Source organism: Drosophila miranda, chromosome 2 (assembly GCF_003369915.1).
Source record: "Drosophila miranda strain MSH22 chromosome 2, D.miranda_PacBio2.1, whole genome shotgun sequence".
In the NCBI taxonomy this organism is placed as follows: domain Eukaryota; kingdom Metazoa; phylum Arthropoda; class Insecta; order Diptera; family Drosophilidae; genus Drosophila; species Drosophila miranda.
In genome coordinates, this window is record NC_046675.1 from 28,175,980 (window position 1) to 28,193,807 (window position 17,828).

A 17,828-nucleotide genomic window follows, 5' to 3' on the forward strand; every position below is an offset into this window, starting at 1 on the left:
AAGTGGGATTCGACCCCTCGACCCCGACTCCACTCTCTGCTGCTGCCGCTGCGGTAAACGTTGCTCATTTGGCCACATAATTTATTTTCGCATATTAATTTTCGGACTCGCACTCGGACGCCAAGTTCCCGAGCAAAAGGCAAATGAGAAATTTGTGATAAATGAGCAGGGCTTAAATGCTCGAGGATCTGGCTGGAGGCGGTCTGCCGCGGGCAGGACCGAGCAAATTATTATCCTGTGATGCGTGTGTATGCTTAAAGATATGGCCGCGGTCCCTGCCCCTGCCCCACGTGTATGCCACGTGTATTTATGGATAAATGAGAGACAGCGAGGAGCATTCATGTGTGCGTTTTAATTGCTTTTCTGGTGCTTTAAGGCGGCACATAGAAGTCCCCTGGGAACCACCAAGAGATGATGATGGATGAGCCATCGCTCTCGGATGGAGCCACTCTGCGGTTGAAGGAAACTTGATAATAAATTCAGCATAAGAGAGCACAGAGCGCACAGCTATGCTGCTTAATTATCATTTGTGTTGCTGCTGAAATTCTGGGCATCCAGGAGGCAGACGGGCAGAGGGGCAGAGGGGCAAAGAGGCAGAGGCATGCAGGCAGGTCCTTGGCGCTGCTTATTAATCTCCTCAATATCAGCAGAAGGAGCGAGCGGTGCCATCGCTGCTGACATAAATATTTGTGCACGAGAGTCCTTTATTGATAAATTCCTTAGCCAAGAAAGTGGGAAAAATGACGATAATGGCGGGAACGGGACCTGCAGCATGCAGCATGCAGCATGCCACTGAGCAGTCATGCAAACATGCCCCACCACGGAAGACGGCAGACGGCATCCTTTTAATCATCGAAATCGGGGGGAAAAATCAATGAGTCAGAGCAAAGGAAACTCAACAAGGGACAACTTTTGTGCGTCGAATGTGGAATGCGAGTGTCGTTTGTGATTTGTTTTATGGTGCGACACATTAGCGGAATTGCGCCAAATTATGTATATTCGGTGGAGGGGCTATAAATTTAACGATGCATTAAAGCCGAGAAGCTGGAAACTTGTTCTTCTTCTGCCTAGGACACCGCCATTCCAAGCCATTCATTTGGCAATCATTTGGCGGGTCGTGACTCCAGTTTTTCTAGCCAAACCGGAAGTGTACGCAGCCCCAGTCGCTTGCCAACTTTTGTCCTTCCGTCGAGTCGCCTCGTTTCGGAATTTTAACATTTCAACTTTCGCACATTTTGGCAAATTATTCAAATTCTTGTCAGTGCAGCCAGCCAGCAGCCAGCAGCGGCAGGGGGGGGAAACACAACCGAACAAAGGCCCAAAAAGAGAACGAAATAAACTGAAATTAAATGAAAGCAGAGGAAAGAAACAGAAAGAAAGTCTCGCAGAATTTGTCAACGATTTATGTGTGAGGCACACAGTCCCCGCATACGAGGCTCTGTGGCAGCTGGCAACGGCTAAACGTGCAACAAACTTAAGAGCGCAAATAAAATGTGTTTGCTCACATTTTTGTAATTTTGACGAAATTGCTTCGTTTATTGCCGGGGGAGACAGGGACACGGGGGCACAGGGGCACGGGGACACCAGAATGAAAGCAGGGCCAAGGGAGGGGAGTGTGCCTGCTCAAAAGGGGCATGCCGCATTGTTTTTTTTTTTGCCTGTGTCGCATACAACGTGCAATATTTTCGTCGCTCTTTGAATAATTAATATTGCGCATACGACGTGTTGTCTACTCTCATATAATCCATGCCGAAAGGAGCAGGAACCCACTTGATTATGCTAATCTGCTCAGCTACGAATCTGCCGCAATATTTGGCCCTCGATTCGGGCCTCATTCATTCCTTGGGAAGGCAATAATATTCTACTTGAAAGTGTATCCTTGTCGTAGATGGTCTCCTGGTCTCCTGGTCTCCGGTAAATATAAATTATTATTAATGCCACATAAATCACATTTCCCCCGAGAGACAAACTCAAGTGATTCCCGTTGCCCCTTCGAGCGGCAACTGCCGCAAAGGCAGCTAATTTGTCAAATGACAACGAATGCCGAGAGTTTCGGGAGTTTCGGGCAGTCACGGGAGTTTGATAACAGTTGCAACAGTTGTTGAGAACTACCAGAATGCCACGGATGGATGCCACGGATGGCAGCTTGATTTGTAATGCATGCAAATTGGCGTCGCGGCTGCACAAGGAGGCGTTGGGGGGGGCACAGAGTTCCTTTGGTTCGGTGTCGGTGTCGTTTGTTCCGAGCTCTGATTGTAAGGATACTGTGCTTCATTGCCTGTGGCAGGCAACAGTCTGCGGAGCAGTTAATATTCCCGAATCTACCTAAATATTCCTTAATTTGCTTGCCTTTTGTGGCAAGCGGCAATTAGGCAGCACACAGCAATAACAACTGCAAAACGTGTTTCCCTACACCCCCTCCCTCGTCAGCAGCGGAAGGACATTTGTCAGTGTGGAACGGAACCCTTTTTGAAGCGCCGCAGCCACACTCTGCTTGACGGCAGGACGATGGGACGGGGGGACGGCGGGACAGCAGGACGGGGCCCATCCGAATGGAAGAGCTTTCCGGTCTTGGCTGTGGTTCAAGAAACTCTCTCGCAAGCGACACTCCTGCTCGAAAGATAAATGCGAACGTAACTTTTGCCATCAAATGTTGCCAATCTATGCCCCATGCCCCATGCCCCATGCCCCATTCCTTGACTGCTGACTGCAATTTGGTCTTGCTGGCACTACCTTTGGCCACCAGCCACCAGCCACTCGAACGAACGAGGCCCCCCCCTCCCCTCCCTGTTAAGTGTCCAAAGTCCACGAAGTGCACAGGGTCCGGGGGGGCCGAGATGGAGTCACATTTACTTACTGATTTATGGTCGCTTCCAGGGTTCCGGGGTTTTATCTGTTGAGTTTTCGGCGTAATCATTTCAAGTCAAAATGTTTTCAAAGGTCGAAGCAGGAGCGATGCCTGAATGCCCAGAGTGGATGCCCAGCAATCCGCTTCCTTGATAAATGACGGCAAGTTTATCTCCACATTTGGCCATAAATCCGGGCACTACAAACTTGCAGACCATCGACCGGGCCCAGCCCCACCGCCCAGCAGGAGGGAGCTGCTCCTCCCGTATTTAGATGGTGTTTAGTGTGTGAAAGGATTGCAGTTGGCTGGCGGCTGGTGAAGAGGGACCCACAGACCAACGGAGGGGCCCCGAGGAGTGCGACTGGAAACGTCTCGTTTGTCAGCTTTGGGGCGTAAATCGCTCAGGAACATACTTTAAGCCTTTATAAACATTGCTACAGCTTTGCAAATCTTTAATTTAAGGCCCCTGCCCGCCCCCTCTGTGAATGTCCTGCGGGGCCCCTTTTGGCCATGAAATTGCATTTGCATTTGGCTGAATAATTTAGCACATATGTTGACCAGAATACACCCAGCCTTGGGGCAACTATAAATTGAAGACAAATGGACCCAACAGGCCTGTTGCCTGTTCACCCCCGAACCCCCAATCCACCCCCAATGTGACACCCAGCTTCCCATAAAGGACGGGCGATTGCTCGAAAGAATTCCATTTCCATTTCCATATTGTTATTATTTTTATTATGGTTTTTGCCCAGGACCCGGCCTGGGGGTCGTGCCACACACAGAAACGAGCAATCGAGCAAACGGAGCACAGATGCAAACCCTCTGGCAGGGGAGGGGGGAGGGGGTTTAAAGTAAACACACACAAACACACACACGCTCAGTTCAACTAATGACCGAATGACCCCCGAACCCATTGGGGAGGGGGAGAGCAGAGGAACGCTCTATTGGCTTTCCGTTTTGCTGCATGCGGCTGCCACACACTTGCCACAGACGCGTGTTGACAGGCTGTTAATTAATATTAAACTCATTTCCACATTCCACATGCCACATGCCACAGTCTCTGGCATTGAAGCCATGCCACAAGCAAGCGCCTCCAGAGGAGACTCCTGTTATCCGCCCCCGTCATCCTTGATTCTGGTCGCGTTGCCCGTTTCCCATTTCCGATGTGTGTAATTATTTCATGGCTTTGTAGGCGCCTGTCCAGGAGGGGCTTTGTAGGGGCAGGGAGGAGTGTCAGTGCCAGTCGGACCGGTGAAGGAGCCGACACGTGTCCTGGATAACTCAATCGAGAAGCGAGTGCAGTCCAGTCGCCACATAATCCATTTACCATTTAAATTTAAGCGAATTAAGTGCCACCTGTGTGGCCTGTGCCCCATCTTTCCCCCCGCCTCTTGCTGTCTCTCTCTGGGGCTGCCTGTTGTTTCGCGCATTACGCATACGCAGTGGCGGCTGTCATATATCCTGCGTTTAATTACAACTGATGCTCCTCCGAATGCAGGACACGCACGCAGCGAATGCGAAAACTAATTAAAATGTTTATCAGCTTTTGTAATTGTCATCACAGGGGGTGGGGGCCGGGGGGGATGTACGTGATTTGCGTTTTGTTGCATGCCTGCCTCCTCGTCTAACATTGAAACTCTGCTTGCTATTCATATAATTATATGTGTATCCTTTTATTAATTGACTTCCAGCAGCAGACTGATGAGATCCAGGGGCGTCTTTTGGCACTCGCTCCCATAGAAGGCCTCGCAGTCGCCCCCTCGCCTGCCGAACCGCTCCGAGGCGTGGTAGTCGCGGTCTGAGCCGTGGCCCGTCGGCTCGTCCCTGGAGCTCGAGGGCGTGAGGACGATGTCCAGCACTTCCCCGAGCAGGCCGCTCTCGTGGCTCAGCGGCAGGGCTGCGTGCTCGCAGATCAGACGCAGGAGGCAGCTGCGCCCCGGGAGGCCGGCGTTCGCTATGACCATCTCGATGCCGCGGTACACGATCCAGCGGTAGAGAGCGCCGTAGTTCGACTCGTCCCCTCGGCCCGTTATGGCCTGGGGCTTGAGGTACACCCGCGTGATCTCCGTGGAATTGGTGGGCAGGAAATACTCGGCCTTGAGGACGTATCCCGAGGTCACGGACTCGAAGTGGAGCCCCTCGACGGGTATGCCAATGCCGCCAATAAACTGAACCCGCGTCGGACTGGTCGGCGGAAAGATGAGCGATCGGCTGAAGCGTTTCAGATGGTTTCCCTGGACTCCGGCACGGACCCAGGCGCAGGCCAGGAATAGCAGCGCAGCCGGAAATATGCTCAAAACTGTCTGATGATGCATTTGTGCGATCGCTTCGAGAAGAGTTTAAGAACTGAGCCACAGAATCGCAGCCCAGAACCCAAAACTCACTTTCTTCTGAGGCATCTTTGAGTCGGAGGAAATCAGATCAATTAGCATCTCGGTGGCAAGTCGTTGATCAAAGTAGGTTTCACTAAGCACTAAGCAGCCTCGTATTCGGCATTCAAAGGTTCTTTAAACGCTGCTAATTGAACTGAAAATACACATCCATCCATCCATCCGTCCATCCATCCGTCCGTCCATCCACTGCAGTGGAAGATGGTTTTCCTTAGACGTGACCCCTTTTTTTATCCGGCACAGACACAGCACTGAGAGCAGATCAAACAAAATGGGAATCATCGTACCCCCACCCCTACCCGTACCCCTACCCCTCCTACCCTTCTCTGTGGCATTGTAAATACAGACTGCGTCTTTGGCAATCGTCTTTGTAGGAGTATTCGAATGTAATCCAGCTACCACGAGAAGTACACATCCACATCCATAGACATCCTCATTCCCATTCCCATTCCCATTCCCATTCCCATTCCCATGCTCATTCTTTGGGGGCATCGCATCCTATTGAAGATGTAAGTGCATGCAGCTCCTAAAGCATTTCAAAATGTGTATAAGAAATTGTATAAAATGTGCGAGCATTGGCATTAAGACACTAAGCTCTGGCACATCTCTGCCCCTCCCCCCCTCAGCGGGTGGGTGGTCGGGGTTCGCAAGGCGAAGCGGAAGTTATGCCGTCAACGACTTGAGTAAGTTAAGTGAACTGCTACTGCTGCTGCTGCTGCATCAGGGGTTTTGCAGCAGAGATGAGCCGTGACCCCCCTACAAGGGGGGGGCGGAGAGTGGGAGCTAAACGAACCCCTTCGACGGCTGCTACAGGAATGCGATAATAGCCATGAAGAGAAGGAGATTAGAGAGTAGCGAGAAGGATAGAAAAGACAAGAAGAGAGCAACCCTGCCCCTGCCCCTGCCCCTGCCCCAGCCCCTGTCCCGACTCGTGAAGGATAAGGACGTACATCACAGTGAAAAAATAGACGCATTTCCTGCCGCCTCCTTGCCCATCTCCTGCTATGGAGATGGGAATTGTTGATTGAATGGAGCTGCTGTTTAAGAAAACTATTCCTAAACGCCAAAGAAAGAAACAAAGAAGTAGAGAATTTAGATGGCAAACGAAACGAAACGAAAGGAAACATATTTTAGATGCCAGGACACACACACAGGTGCGAGTACGTGTCGTATACGTAATAAACAGCAGCAGCACAACACAGAAACGCATTCATCAACGCTTGGAGGTTGGAGGTTGGAGCTTCGTCCTCTTCGTCGTCACATCTTGACCTCGCAGAGCCTTAAAATTACCTCGTTAGTGCTCCAAGGTGCCGTAAATCCTTTTGCGAGACTCAACAGCATTCGCCTCCCCCTCCACACTCTACCGCTCCGCTCTCTCGTGTGGCAAACGCGTGTCTTACTTATGCTTATTTAGTCGGGTGCATGCTGCCTGGTGCAGGCCAAGAGGGAGTGGATAATGAGTTAAATTATTATGCAAACGACGGCGGCTCCATGTCTTGAGATGGAAATGTGTGCTCCACATAAACAAAACACTCGAAATGTGTGCCGGGGACAAACAGAGCCTAGAGCCCTAGAGGGGGCAAAGGGCTCTTTGGATTAGATTGGAAGGAAGCTGCTCCCCCCCATTCGATGCAAGTGGCACTATTTGGAGCACTCTGGAGCCCTCTTGAGAGCTCCGCCTACTGCCTACTTCCTACTGCCCCACTCCTACTCGTACTCCTACTTCTACTCCTACTCCTTGCATTTAGAATCTATGCTATCCATATTATTTATGGACATTGCACACAATAATTGGCCAGCTTTCCGCTCCAATGGTTTTTGAATGGTTGCAATGGTCAATGGAAACGAGGCTTGTGGATGGGCTACCGAGTGGATGCCGGTTCGTTGACCCCAAAAACATTTCAATGTTTCAATGTTTGCCAGTCATAAAACAGCCAAAGAGTCACAGTCACAGTCACAGTGAACGGCAGGCAGGTGTGTCTGTCGTCTGGCAGTCATTCCAAATCGACGAATGGCATACAATAAAATCAATAAAAAATAAATCTAAAAAATAAAGCCACGAATCACTTGAATAGAGCCAGCGCTAAAGAGCAAACAGGCCAGAGAGAGAGAGAGAGAGAGAGACGCTTACTGCTAGGCTACTCTGTGAGAGAGTCACTGGAAATGTATCTTTTAATCACTGCGAATAAGGCCGTCAAGCGGGAAGCCGGACAGAATGACAGGTGGACCGATGGGCGCTCGCTTGCTTTCCCTATCCCGATAGCGAGAGAGCGGGGAGCGGAGAGATATATTTAAGGATAATTCAATGATTGCTCGGCTGAATATGTATATATACGATGTACTTACTATTCTGTGCGAAGACGGAGTGCAGGGCGGAGAGAAGCCCAGGACGAGCAATTGTTTTTGAATGAAATCAATTTTTTGGCCAAATATTTGGTCCAAACGAGTACTAGTACTCGGCCTACAAGGCCTAAAGGTGGGTCTGCAGCGTCATCCCATGGCCACCCACGATGCGGGTCAGCTTCAGCTTCAAATGTCATGGGTCATATGGGTCAAAAGAGTTGCCTCACGTGTATCCTGTCTGTCTGCCTCTCCTGTCCTGTCCTGTCCTGCCTGTGTGGCAGATGTACATATGCAAATGACCGGAAGAACACAGCAAACATTCTAATCGGCAAAGCGGGGTTTGTTGATGCTGCCTCCTCTGCTGTGATGAAAATTTAAATATTGCACGAAAGCCAGAAAGACCAGACATAATCCAAAGCAGGAGGCAGGAGACAGTAAAGGCTGGACGCTAGTAGTGGCAGTAGAAGACCTGGCTAACTAACAAAGTTAAAGTCTGCCAAACTGTTATTAAAAGTTTCGACATTTTGACCGAACCGAACCGAGCCGTAGCTCTTTATTTAGTTACACTCTCAAAAGAACAAAGAACCGAACTGAAACCTGCTGCCTGCAGCCCCTTAAATGGGATCAAAATAAAGACCCAGGCAGGCTGGCAGACAGACTGCCAGAGGACAGAGGAGGCAGTGCGGCTGCTGCTGGCAACAGTATTCAAATATTAAATCCACCCGATGCGGAGTGCACCCCAAACAGCAGCAGCATCCCCACCACATAAAGAACAGCTGCGTGCACCGTGGAGGAGGAGGAGGAGGAGCAGGAGAAGGTTCAACGGTAGATGGAGGGCAGATTCCTCTGCTGCTGCTGCTGCTGCCCTTTCCGTGTTTAATTGAGTTTGAAATAGGTGCCTGGTGCCTGGTGCCTGGTCTGCCAGTCGGTGGGGCGACGCGAAATTGGCTTAGTTGTGGGGGGAGGGGGGGGATCCCCCCATGGCCCACTACCATATGGGAGGATGCTGGCGCACGATGTTTCTTTAAGGGCACGGAATCCTTAAGTCGGAAACAGGGGATGGATGGATCCAAACTTTTGATTTGGATTTGATTGCAATTTTGATGTAATTTTTTCGGTGGATTCCGCCTTTTGTGGTTTCCGGGGAAAACGACTGTAAAGTGCTTCCAATTACAGGAGGGAGAGAGAGGGGAATATCAACATTTGGGAGGCATCGCGGGCCATTCCCTGAATTTTATGTTCCACCCTTTGGGGTGGAATCCTTTGAATCCTTTCGGCAAATTCATTTATTTCAATTGTTACTCAAACTGGAACTGCTTCCGTTCCCTTCCGCCCTTTCCCGACAACATATAGGGCGTAATAAGCCCGCTTTTTATGCCGCATGCATTGTGCGGAGCAGCGTTTTTATATTGTTTCCAGAGGGGAAGTTCGGTTGGAAATTTAGGCGGCAACAGTGGGCCGCACAACCAAGAGATAAATAGGGCATAAATATGGGGAGACTTTGGCTGAAACGCGTACCACTGTGTGCCACTGCCACTGCCACTGCCATGCCCCCTCTTCCTCTTCCTCTTCCACGATGTGTACGCCACTCGATGGCGAAAGTTTTGAATCCATTCTCCGTTCATTTTATAACCCCAAAAGTTTTCAACTTTTTGGCGGCATTACGAGAGTACCAGGATATTCCTAGGCCAATGTCTGTCTTTGGGCTTATTTTTATGGCCAATGGAAGTCTATGGGCAGGGACGGGACCGACTCTCTCCCCAGGTGACGCCCAGAATTTACTTACCAAGTACTTATTTGCCTATTTGCAAGAGCCATTTGGATAAATGGTAGCAAGGGGGAGGAAGCGATGGGCAGGAGCTCTGATTCGGAGCCTGGAGGCCCCAAAGAAATCTAATAAAATAAAATAAACCTCGGCATTGCAGCTGTATAAACAAATACCTGATAAAGACAGCCACAGCTGGGGGAAACCTTTCTACCCTTTCTAGTCCTCTGTTCCCGACAAAAAGGTCCAGTCTGGACTCGGATATTTGCATAAAGAATGTTGCAGAATTAGCGGCGGGTCGTCGTTACACATTGAGGGACAGGACAATCAAGGGAATCCTGCCTTTGGTATTCTTTATTATTAAATTTTATTATAATGTTTAGCATAATTTCCCCTATTTTTCCGCATCTAAAGCAGAGGGAAAATGCTAATGTGAAAAGTCCTCTTTGGACAACTGCCAAAGAATATTAGCGGCCAAGTGAGGAGATTTAAAGTGGCGTCCGCATCTGCGTCTCTTAAATACGGAACTCTAAAAGCCGGGTCGAGGAGTAGCCGTGTCAGAATGTCCTGCCATCGATATTTACAGCACCCCAGAGACTTTTTTTTGGGGAAAATAGAAGTCGAGAAGCCGCACAAAGTGCGACTGCGGAATGCGACAATTAATTTTGGTGAATTATGACCGCAGAGTGCTGAAAAATGGTGCTAATGTGACGGCAATTCTCGACAAAAACACGAACAGCTGTCAGGACAGGACAGAACCCAAAAATGCACAAAACTGGAGAGCGGCATCTCTTGCACGTTTGCATCTGTGTATCCTCTGGATCCTGTGGATAATGCGACCGCAGACCGAAAAAAGACAGCGGCATCAACAGAATGGTGGCAGTGGTGGCAATGGTGGCAGCTCTCTAGCTCCCTAGCGTGTCGTTTCGTTTTGCAATATGACAGCCAGAAGCCGGGCACCCCGCTACGTATACGTGATATTCGAATGCAGCAATGCCACAACCATCGAGGCTTTGGAGCTGTCAGAGCCGTCAGAGCAATGCCAATCTAAGCCCATCGCCCATCTAGCGGGGCTTTCAGTTTCAGCTTCAGTTTCGATCTTAGTGGCGACAGTTGCCATAATTTATAGCCAAACATTTCAACGCTCTGTGGTGGTGGGTGGTGGTGGGAGGGGCCATTGTTCGATGCACGTGCAAAGGGCAGAGCAGAGCAGAGCAGACAAAGGCAAAAACGCAACAAAACGGCGGCAGGCGTTGGCCGTTAGCCGGCGATGGGGGAAAAACATGCGGAAGTCGCGAGGCGATGCTCCGCCCCTCTCCGCTAAAAACTGCTCTCGTAAAGTACAATGAACCGCAAGAGCTGCATTCTGTGGCATCCACGTACATGTGGGGGTGAAGTTGAGTGGATTTCAGTGAAAGAAATGTCTGCAAGTGCTCAACGCCGCCGAAGAGGAGGGAAGAGGCGCCAAAGCGAAAAGGCGGTTTGTTTTATGTTTTTGCGGCATTCGGCATTCGGCATTCGAGGATTATTTATTCTTGTGAATGACACCTCCTTCAGACAGAAGGCAGGAAACAGGAAACAGGAGACAGGAGACGGGAGAGGGAAGTGCTGAGGAATATTGTATATGTAGTGCTCGGAGCCAAACCCACGAGGAGCATCCATCCCCTGGAAGTCAAAATCAAGTTATCTAATGGCCTAATTATGTTGAAATGTTGGGGAAAAAAGCACAAACAGCAGACAATCTTCGGAGCTATAAACCCATCAGGATTCAGGAAAGTTTCCTTCGTCCTTCGTCCTGCAGTTCAGAGTTTATGGCGCCCGCAGTTTGAAAGTTTTCCATTCAATTCACTTACGAATAAGTTGGTGCTTTTCGCCTTTGCATTTTGATGCCGCCGCAACGTTTTCCACTCGTTTCGTTTCGTTTCGGTTTCTTTTTGCTTTTTGCTTTTTGCTTACCTTGTTCGCTTGGTGGCCTAGTTCTTGGGCCAAGGAGTAAACTTTTCCTGGCTGAAAAACCAAAGTAAAACATGGGCCAGACCCCGACCACGAGCCCCAACCAACGGCCAATGCTCTGGGAGGGAAGAAGTCGTTGCAGCTAATGGTGTTTATTGCATTTACTCTCCTTCTGTGGCACTTAAATCGGCATCATGGCAGCACCAGGCACCAGCAGTGAAGTGCGACACTGTTGCGCAACAGGCGCGAAGAGGACAGAGGGGTGTAGAGCGTGGGCGTGGGCGTGGGCGAGGGCGAGGGGCAACACCTGCAGCTACGCAAATATCCTGCGGGCGCCAGAGCAAAGAACAGGAACGGACTCCAGGCGGACGCAAGGACACAGGACGAAGACCCAGGTCCATCCAGCTGCCATCTTCGTTCGCGTGGAAGAAAGTGCAAAGTAAATTCAACACAACACAAAGTCCACCAGGCGCCTGTGGCAGGAAAGGGAAGGGTAAGGGGATGGGGATGGGCGATGCGGGTGCCAAGAAAATGCGCAGCCAGGCTACGCTTTGGGGGAGGCTCTTTGTTGAATGAAGGGAGAGATTTGGCTGCAGCAAAGTTTGATTAAATCACATGACACACTGGGAGGAGGAATGACCAGCGGGCTGTGGAAGGACAGATTCAAGTGGTTTGCCACTGCCACACTGCCACTCCCAATGCGAGAGCACAAGGCAAGTAAATAAATTCATTAAACGATTAGAGGAGCTCTCCAGGTGAATGCAGATGCTGCCGTCCAGGGAGTCGGATGGGGGCGTGCCTTTTGTCCACAAGTAAAATATTCAGTTGGCCTGGATTAAGTGGATTTACCCGCCAGTGCAGTGTGCAGTGTGCAGATGCGCCCCTGGGGCGGGGCCATTGTCCCGCCTGTGGCACAATGGGAAAAGCCAGGGAATGCCAGAGAAAAAGTTGGTACTTATACGGCTATACGGCTTACGTTTGTGAACCAAGTGTCTCCTTTGCGGCTTCATTTGATTCCAGAAATGATTTCAAAATTGAACGTGACATTTATTACATCGAATTTAGAGGCATTTTGGCTATTACTTGAATATTAAACATTAAACATCGATCGAAACATCGTCTTTAGTGCCGTGGGAGGAGAGAAGATCCTGCACCGAGGACTGCAGCACTAGCTCCCACTTTTCCTTCTCCATTGGGGAGTTCACGGCGGAGTCGCTGGCGGTCTCTTCGGCCCTGGGGAAATTGCACAGATTGCACCTCTTGCGATACCAGAAGTTGATGTTGTTGCAACCGTCGCACAGCCAATCGTTGTTGTGGGGCCGTCGTCCGGGGCCAACGCCAGGGGTTGGGGCCGCGCCCTTCTCCGCCTGGCAGCGGTTGCAGGAGGAGCGCCACACAAAGTTGCTGTTGCGGCACACACGACAGGACCAGTTGTCGCTGGCCGGCTTCCACTTGGGGGTGCGCGGGTGCTGTTGCTGCTGCTCCCCCGTGGCACTCCGCGGGTGGCGGGGGTAGCTGTAGCGCACGCTCCCGGCGCGAGTGGAGAGGTAGGCGGGGAGGACTGTCAGAGTATGGCCCATGAATCGCCTGCCACTCATCGCTGTTATGGCCGCATGGGCCGACAGGGGGCTCACGTAGGTGATGGTTGCCTCCCCCTTGGAGCGGCCCGTCAGCTTGTCCTTGTAGACGAAGATCTTCGGCTTGTCGGTCCCCTCGTCCACCTTGATGTGTCCGATCTTGCCGAAGCACACGATTATGTCGTTCTTGGTGATGCTCGAACGCATCCCCAGCACGAAAATGGTGTCCGGCTGCAGCACATACTGCTCGTGGCCAACGAGGATGGCGGGGCAGAAGCACGGGGCAGTTGTACGCTGCTCCAGATTCCGACTCAGATTCAGATAGGGCAGCCGGCCGAAGGAGCGTCTCGCCACCGATGCGCCACCCCCTTCTGGGGGTGAGTGGAGCACGGGATTCACAACAGATACATTCCGCACCATATCCATGCCCACATCCTCATCCATATCCATTTTCTGCAGCTGCACTTCAGCAGGGGAGGCGTAGGATGAGTGGTTCTCCTCCTTCTCCCCCTCCTGCTCCTCGTCAACGTCCAGGAACAGAGTGCGTGCATCGCCACCGCCGTCCTCGTAGCAATACGGGTCGCAGGAGTCAACAATGCGATTACTATGGTGCCCAGGACTAGGCCCGATTTGGCTCTGAGGGTTTTCAACTAAATTTAGATGGCTGTACGGAATGCCACTGAAAAACACCAAATTGCGGTCCATCGTATAAAAGAACTTTTGTTAAAATTTCAGTTTTCTACTTATTTGATTACTAGACGACACGACAAAAAACACGAACCGAACCGATTCCTTTCGAACATAAAAACAAAACTGAGAACTACTGAAATCTTTGAAAACATCCACGGGAATCGAATCGAATCCCCATTAAAGACTGAACTGAAAGTCAGAGTATCCCCAGACTTTCCTTAACATGATGACTTTTCCGTGGCCTACTCCCTCTTCGGGGCTTTACAATATGTATTTTCAGAAAAATTATCGTTTTGCATCCAAGGATGCAAGGATGCAAGGATGCAAGGAACCAGTATCGAGTATCCAGTGTTCACTGGAAATTTTATCATCTCTCCGGATCCGGCTACTCGTGGAGCAGTTGCTCTGATGACTTTGCACTTTGCTCTCTCCATCGCGATGGGAAAATTGATTCATAATTTTAGTACCCGCCGACACTCAAAGAGTATTTGGGGTATATTTGCGATATATTACGGCTGGTAGTGCTGTGGGAAGCGAGAGATACAGATGCAGCGGTATACAAAACAGTGCCGGATGAATGGAAACAGGTTCTATAGAACACAACTAGCGGTCGTGAGAGAGGGCGGAGAGCACCCCCTCCCCGTAATGACCGTTCTTGCGAGCAGCGATACCAACAGACAGAAAGCTCGAAAGCTCACTCACGCACTGAGTACCGGGCATTAAAGTAGAGCCGCGGCCCATGCCCCGTCTCCCATTCCCAACGTTCCCGCTCTAGTTGGTTTTTTCCAACAAATCGATTTCACGGACACACCACATTAGAAGCATGGCATACCAAATTGGATAAATACCCGAAGCATATCCAGTAGACGGATTGATTGGCCTAAAAGCGATCTGGGAAAGTGTATATATTTTCGTCTAACCCTACTGTCCAACCATTGTCAACCTCATCGCCGTCGCCCGAAGATGAACTTCACGTTTACTGTTGTGCTGTTCCTAGTTCTCCTCGGAGAAGTCACGTCCGAATGCTGCAGAGGAGTTATATGCGCAGACGGAACTTGGTCGAGTCCTTATTGCGGCGTTGGCAAGTGCAATATTTTCGGATGCAACTGCAACGGCGGGTGTAGAAAAGGCGGTCCTTGTTGTTACGCGCGTAGATATGGAAGGGCCGCGCCGATTTTGGCGGTCGTGGGGGCTTCGGCGGCGGGGACGTTGACTTCCCATGTTGTTTCAGATATGTATGACGCGGCTGCTAATCAAATAAAAAAGTGGACGGTTTCGCGTTGCGCAGATGGATCTAAGGCGACCCCTTATTGCGGCGTTGGCAAGTGCAATATGGTCGGATGCAACTGCGACGGCGGGTGTAGAAAATGAAGTATTTGTCAAAGACGTTATTAATTGTAACGATAGCCCGTGAAAGTAAAAAATACATTTATATCTTGAGCCAAGGTTGTACATCAACGAGAAAAAGTTTTTGAAATTCCTAGTCTGTTTTTCCGAACAAATCGATGTCATGGACACACCACATTAGAAGCACATTAGAGGCATACCGAATTAGGAAAATATGTACACGTGCCATATTCGGCAGATGGATTGGTTGATTGATTGGTTGATTTGATTTGATTTGATTTGATTGGTTAAAAACCCAATAAAAACTCATTGAAATCTACATATGTCCGTCCGTGGCCCTATCCCTTTCCCTATCCCTACCTTTTGTGTTGATTGTTTCTCTGACTGCAAGTTGTGAAGGAGAAGCCTGGCCTGGCTCTATGCTTCTCAAATATTCAATCTTAAATACACGCTGAAGAACGCTGAGTAGACAGGCGCTGGACAATCCTAATGAGCTTCATGCCACAGACGCAGACGTGGCATGGACTCTGCAAGAAATTGGGGTGTCAGGGAAAAGGCCCCGAAAAAGGCTTCTCCTAATGAATGGCAGATGCTGTCGTTGTCGTTTCTCTCTGTTTCGGTTCAGTTCCGTTTTGCTGTTAATGTAGATAAGGTCAGGTCATCGGGCGGTGGGGCGGTCGGGGTCGTAAAGAGGCGACCATAAAAGCGAATTGCGGGTGAAAATGGCGTGCGACAATTGAGGAAGAGCTTCCTAGCTTATCAGTCTCCGGGTCAACAGCCAGCAGCCAGCAGCCAGCAGGATATTAATAAACGAGTCCTCAATGTGGAGCACATCCTGCCATGAACAAGGCGCATATTTCTGATGTCCGACTTTATTTTGGGAGCAACGTTTCCCCTTATTCCTAGCCTTTTGGAGCGGTTTGGCTTAATGTCTGTCTGTCGGTCGGTTTATTCCGTGGGAAAGTCATTTGTGAGGTAATTGGCAGCTAATTGGCTCGATGATTAGCAGAGAGTTTTATTTTGATTGGGAACGCTCATGGATATTGATAGCCCATCCCTGCTAACAGGTGCTATGTTTCGAACATCCGATACCATCCCAGAAAAGCGAAGTGCTCGTGGAGGCCGCAGTTTTACACTTGAATACGAAATTCATTGAACGAAAGTTGGGTTCTTTTCTCATCGACACTCCACATTCCATTCTTCCCAGTCCAGGGAAGTTTTCCCGCCGTGAAAACGTAATCAAAAGTTTGCAAAAAAGCTGAGGGGGAACGTTGTGAGCCGCAGCTAGGGCCACAGCTCTACATTTATACCCGATACCCAGTCAGTACGGCCTCCTTTCGCCAGAAAAACCCTGAAGAAACTTCGAAAACTTTGTTCCGGTCAAGGAGAAGAAGCTAAGCCCAAGGTATAAATCTATTTTTTACTTTCACGGATTATCCTTACAATAAAAACGTTTTTGACAAACATATGATCCTTCATTTTCTACACCGCAATAGGAAGTCGACCGAGTTCCATCTTTGCATTTTCCGTAATTGTTTGGACAACAAGGGGCTTTACACCGCAATTGGGAGTCATCTCCGCACCTCCCGAAGGTTGGTCTGCAGCATTCGGAACTGACTTCTCTGAGGAGAGCTGGTAACAGCAAAACAGTAAACAAAGGATGGACGGTAGGGTTAGGCGACAATATATACACTTTCCCAGATCGTTTTTAGGCCAATCAATCCGTCTACTGGATATGCTTCGGGTATTTATCCAATTTGGTATTAGTTTTGCTATTCATTTAAGAGCAAACGGTGGCGGTGGTGGTGGCGGTGGCGGTGGCTGTGGAAGTGGCAACAACATCATAAATGTATGGAAAATGTTGCGGGAAAGAAAGTTTCCCCGGGAGCGAACTTTGTGCACTCTCATAAAAATCGAGACACAGTGAAAATTGTGTCTCGCAAGATAATTGCAAAAAAGTTTGACTTTGGCGCTCGCTCTCTCGCTCGTTCGTTGTAATTGAAAAGAACAGAAAGAAAAAAGCCGAACAGCGAAGCGAGCGAGACCGCGAATTGGAATGGAGACTGTATCTCCATGGATGGCCTCAAGGTCTCGTCCGTATCTGCATCTGCATCTGCATCTGCATCCCATCCTTGCGTCTGCAGGAGCTGCAGAGCACAGCCAATGAACGGGGGGCTGCCTTCAAAGGTAGGTGCCATCCACCCGTAGAAAGTGCCATAAATCGGATGGGGATGGGGATGGGGGTGGGGGTGGGGGTGGAGATGGGGGTAGATGGGGGCATATCCGATCTACAAAACACAACAAGCCACTCTCCGACCCAAAATCCAATTAATAGAGCGCCTCCACTTCACTCCACTCCCATCCCCACCCCTCCGCCTGACGAAAATCAATATTCATAGAATATAATCCACATTTAATTGAGATAAATTGCGTATGCATTCATTATACAACCATTATGCCAATTCCGTACGGGTGCAAGGGTGCATGGGTGCATGGGGAAGGAAACGGAGCTTGTGGGTTGGATCCTGTCAGGGCTAATTGTTTAGAATTAAATTGGAGGATAATGATTTGTCCGTTTGCCACGGGAATACCCTTTGACCTATCATTGAATTCCACAATCAAAGGTGTCACTGGTGCAGGATCCATCACCAGCAACATAGTGTGGCACTTGCAACATACTCGGGGCTGCACCATTCCCCTTGCCCAGATACAGATACAATACAGACACGCACTCCCATTTCCCCATTCCCTCATTCCCACAGTCCCAAAATACAGTACAAGCAATAAAATGTGTACGTGTCTAAATTTTAATATGGATGCTGTCGGCATTTGTCGTCGTTCCTCTGCATGTTGGCTCTCTCTCTCCCTCCATCTCTCTGTGTTTATTTGACTTGTTACTTATTTATTACGCAGGA

At 49.7% G+C, this 17,828-nt stretch overlaps 4 protein-coding genes across 4 annotated transcripts in view; 2 read left to right on the forward strand and 2 right to left on the reverse strand.

Moving 5' to 3' along the window:
- LOC108155227 overlaps positions 1-17,828 on the forward strand; it is a 36,472-nt gene that overhangs the window by 9,128 nt on the left and 9,516 nt on the right. The gene's annotated exons all lie outside the window — the stretch shown is intronic.
- LOC108155230 (protein Fer3) overlaps positions 1-17,828 on the forward strand; it is a 33,683-nt gene that overhangs the window by 9,125 nt on the left and 6,730 nt on the right. The window lies entirely within an intron of this gene.
- On the reverse strand, positions 4,496-5,175 carry LOC108155229. The gene has a single exon (XM_017285916.2). It carries the CDS (start codon positions 5,161-5,163, stop codon positions 4,525-4,527), a length of 639 nt encoding a protein of 212 aa, XP_017141405.1. The 5' UTR covers positions 5,164-5,175; the 3' UTR covers positions 4,496-4,524.
- On the reverse strand, positions 12,326-13,790 carry LOC108155226. Its single transcript, XM_017285913.2, has one exon. The coding sequence runs from the start codon at positions 13,579-13,581 to the stop codon at positions 12,397-12,399; it is 1,185 nt and encodes a 394-aa protein (XP_017141402.1). The 5' UTR covers positions 13,582-13,790; the 3' UTR covers positions 12,326-12,396.

Bases quoted from the DNA above. Each gene is read 5' to 3' on its own strand.
- LOC108155226 (XM_017285913.2), bottom strand. From the start codon at position 13,581: ATGGACCGCAATTTGGTGTTTTTCAGTGGCATTCCGTACAGCCATCTA.
- LOC108155229 (XM_017285916.2), bottom strand. From the start codon at position 5,163: ATGCATCATCAGACAGTTTTGAGCATATTTCCGGCTGCGCTGCTATTC.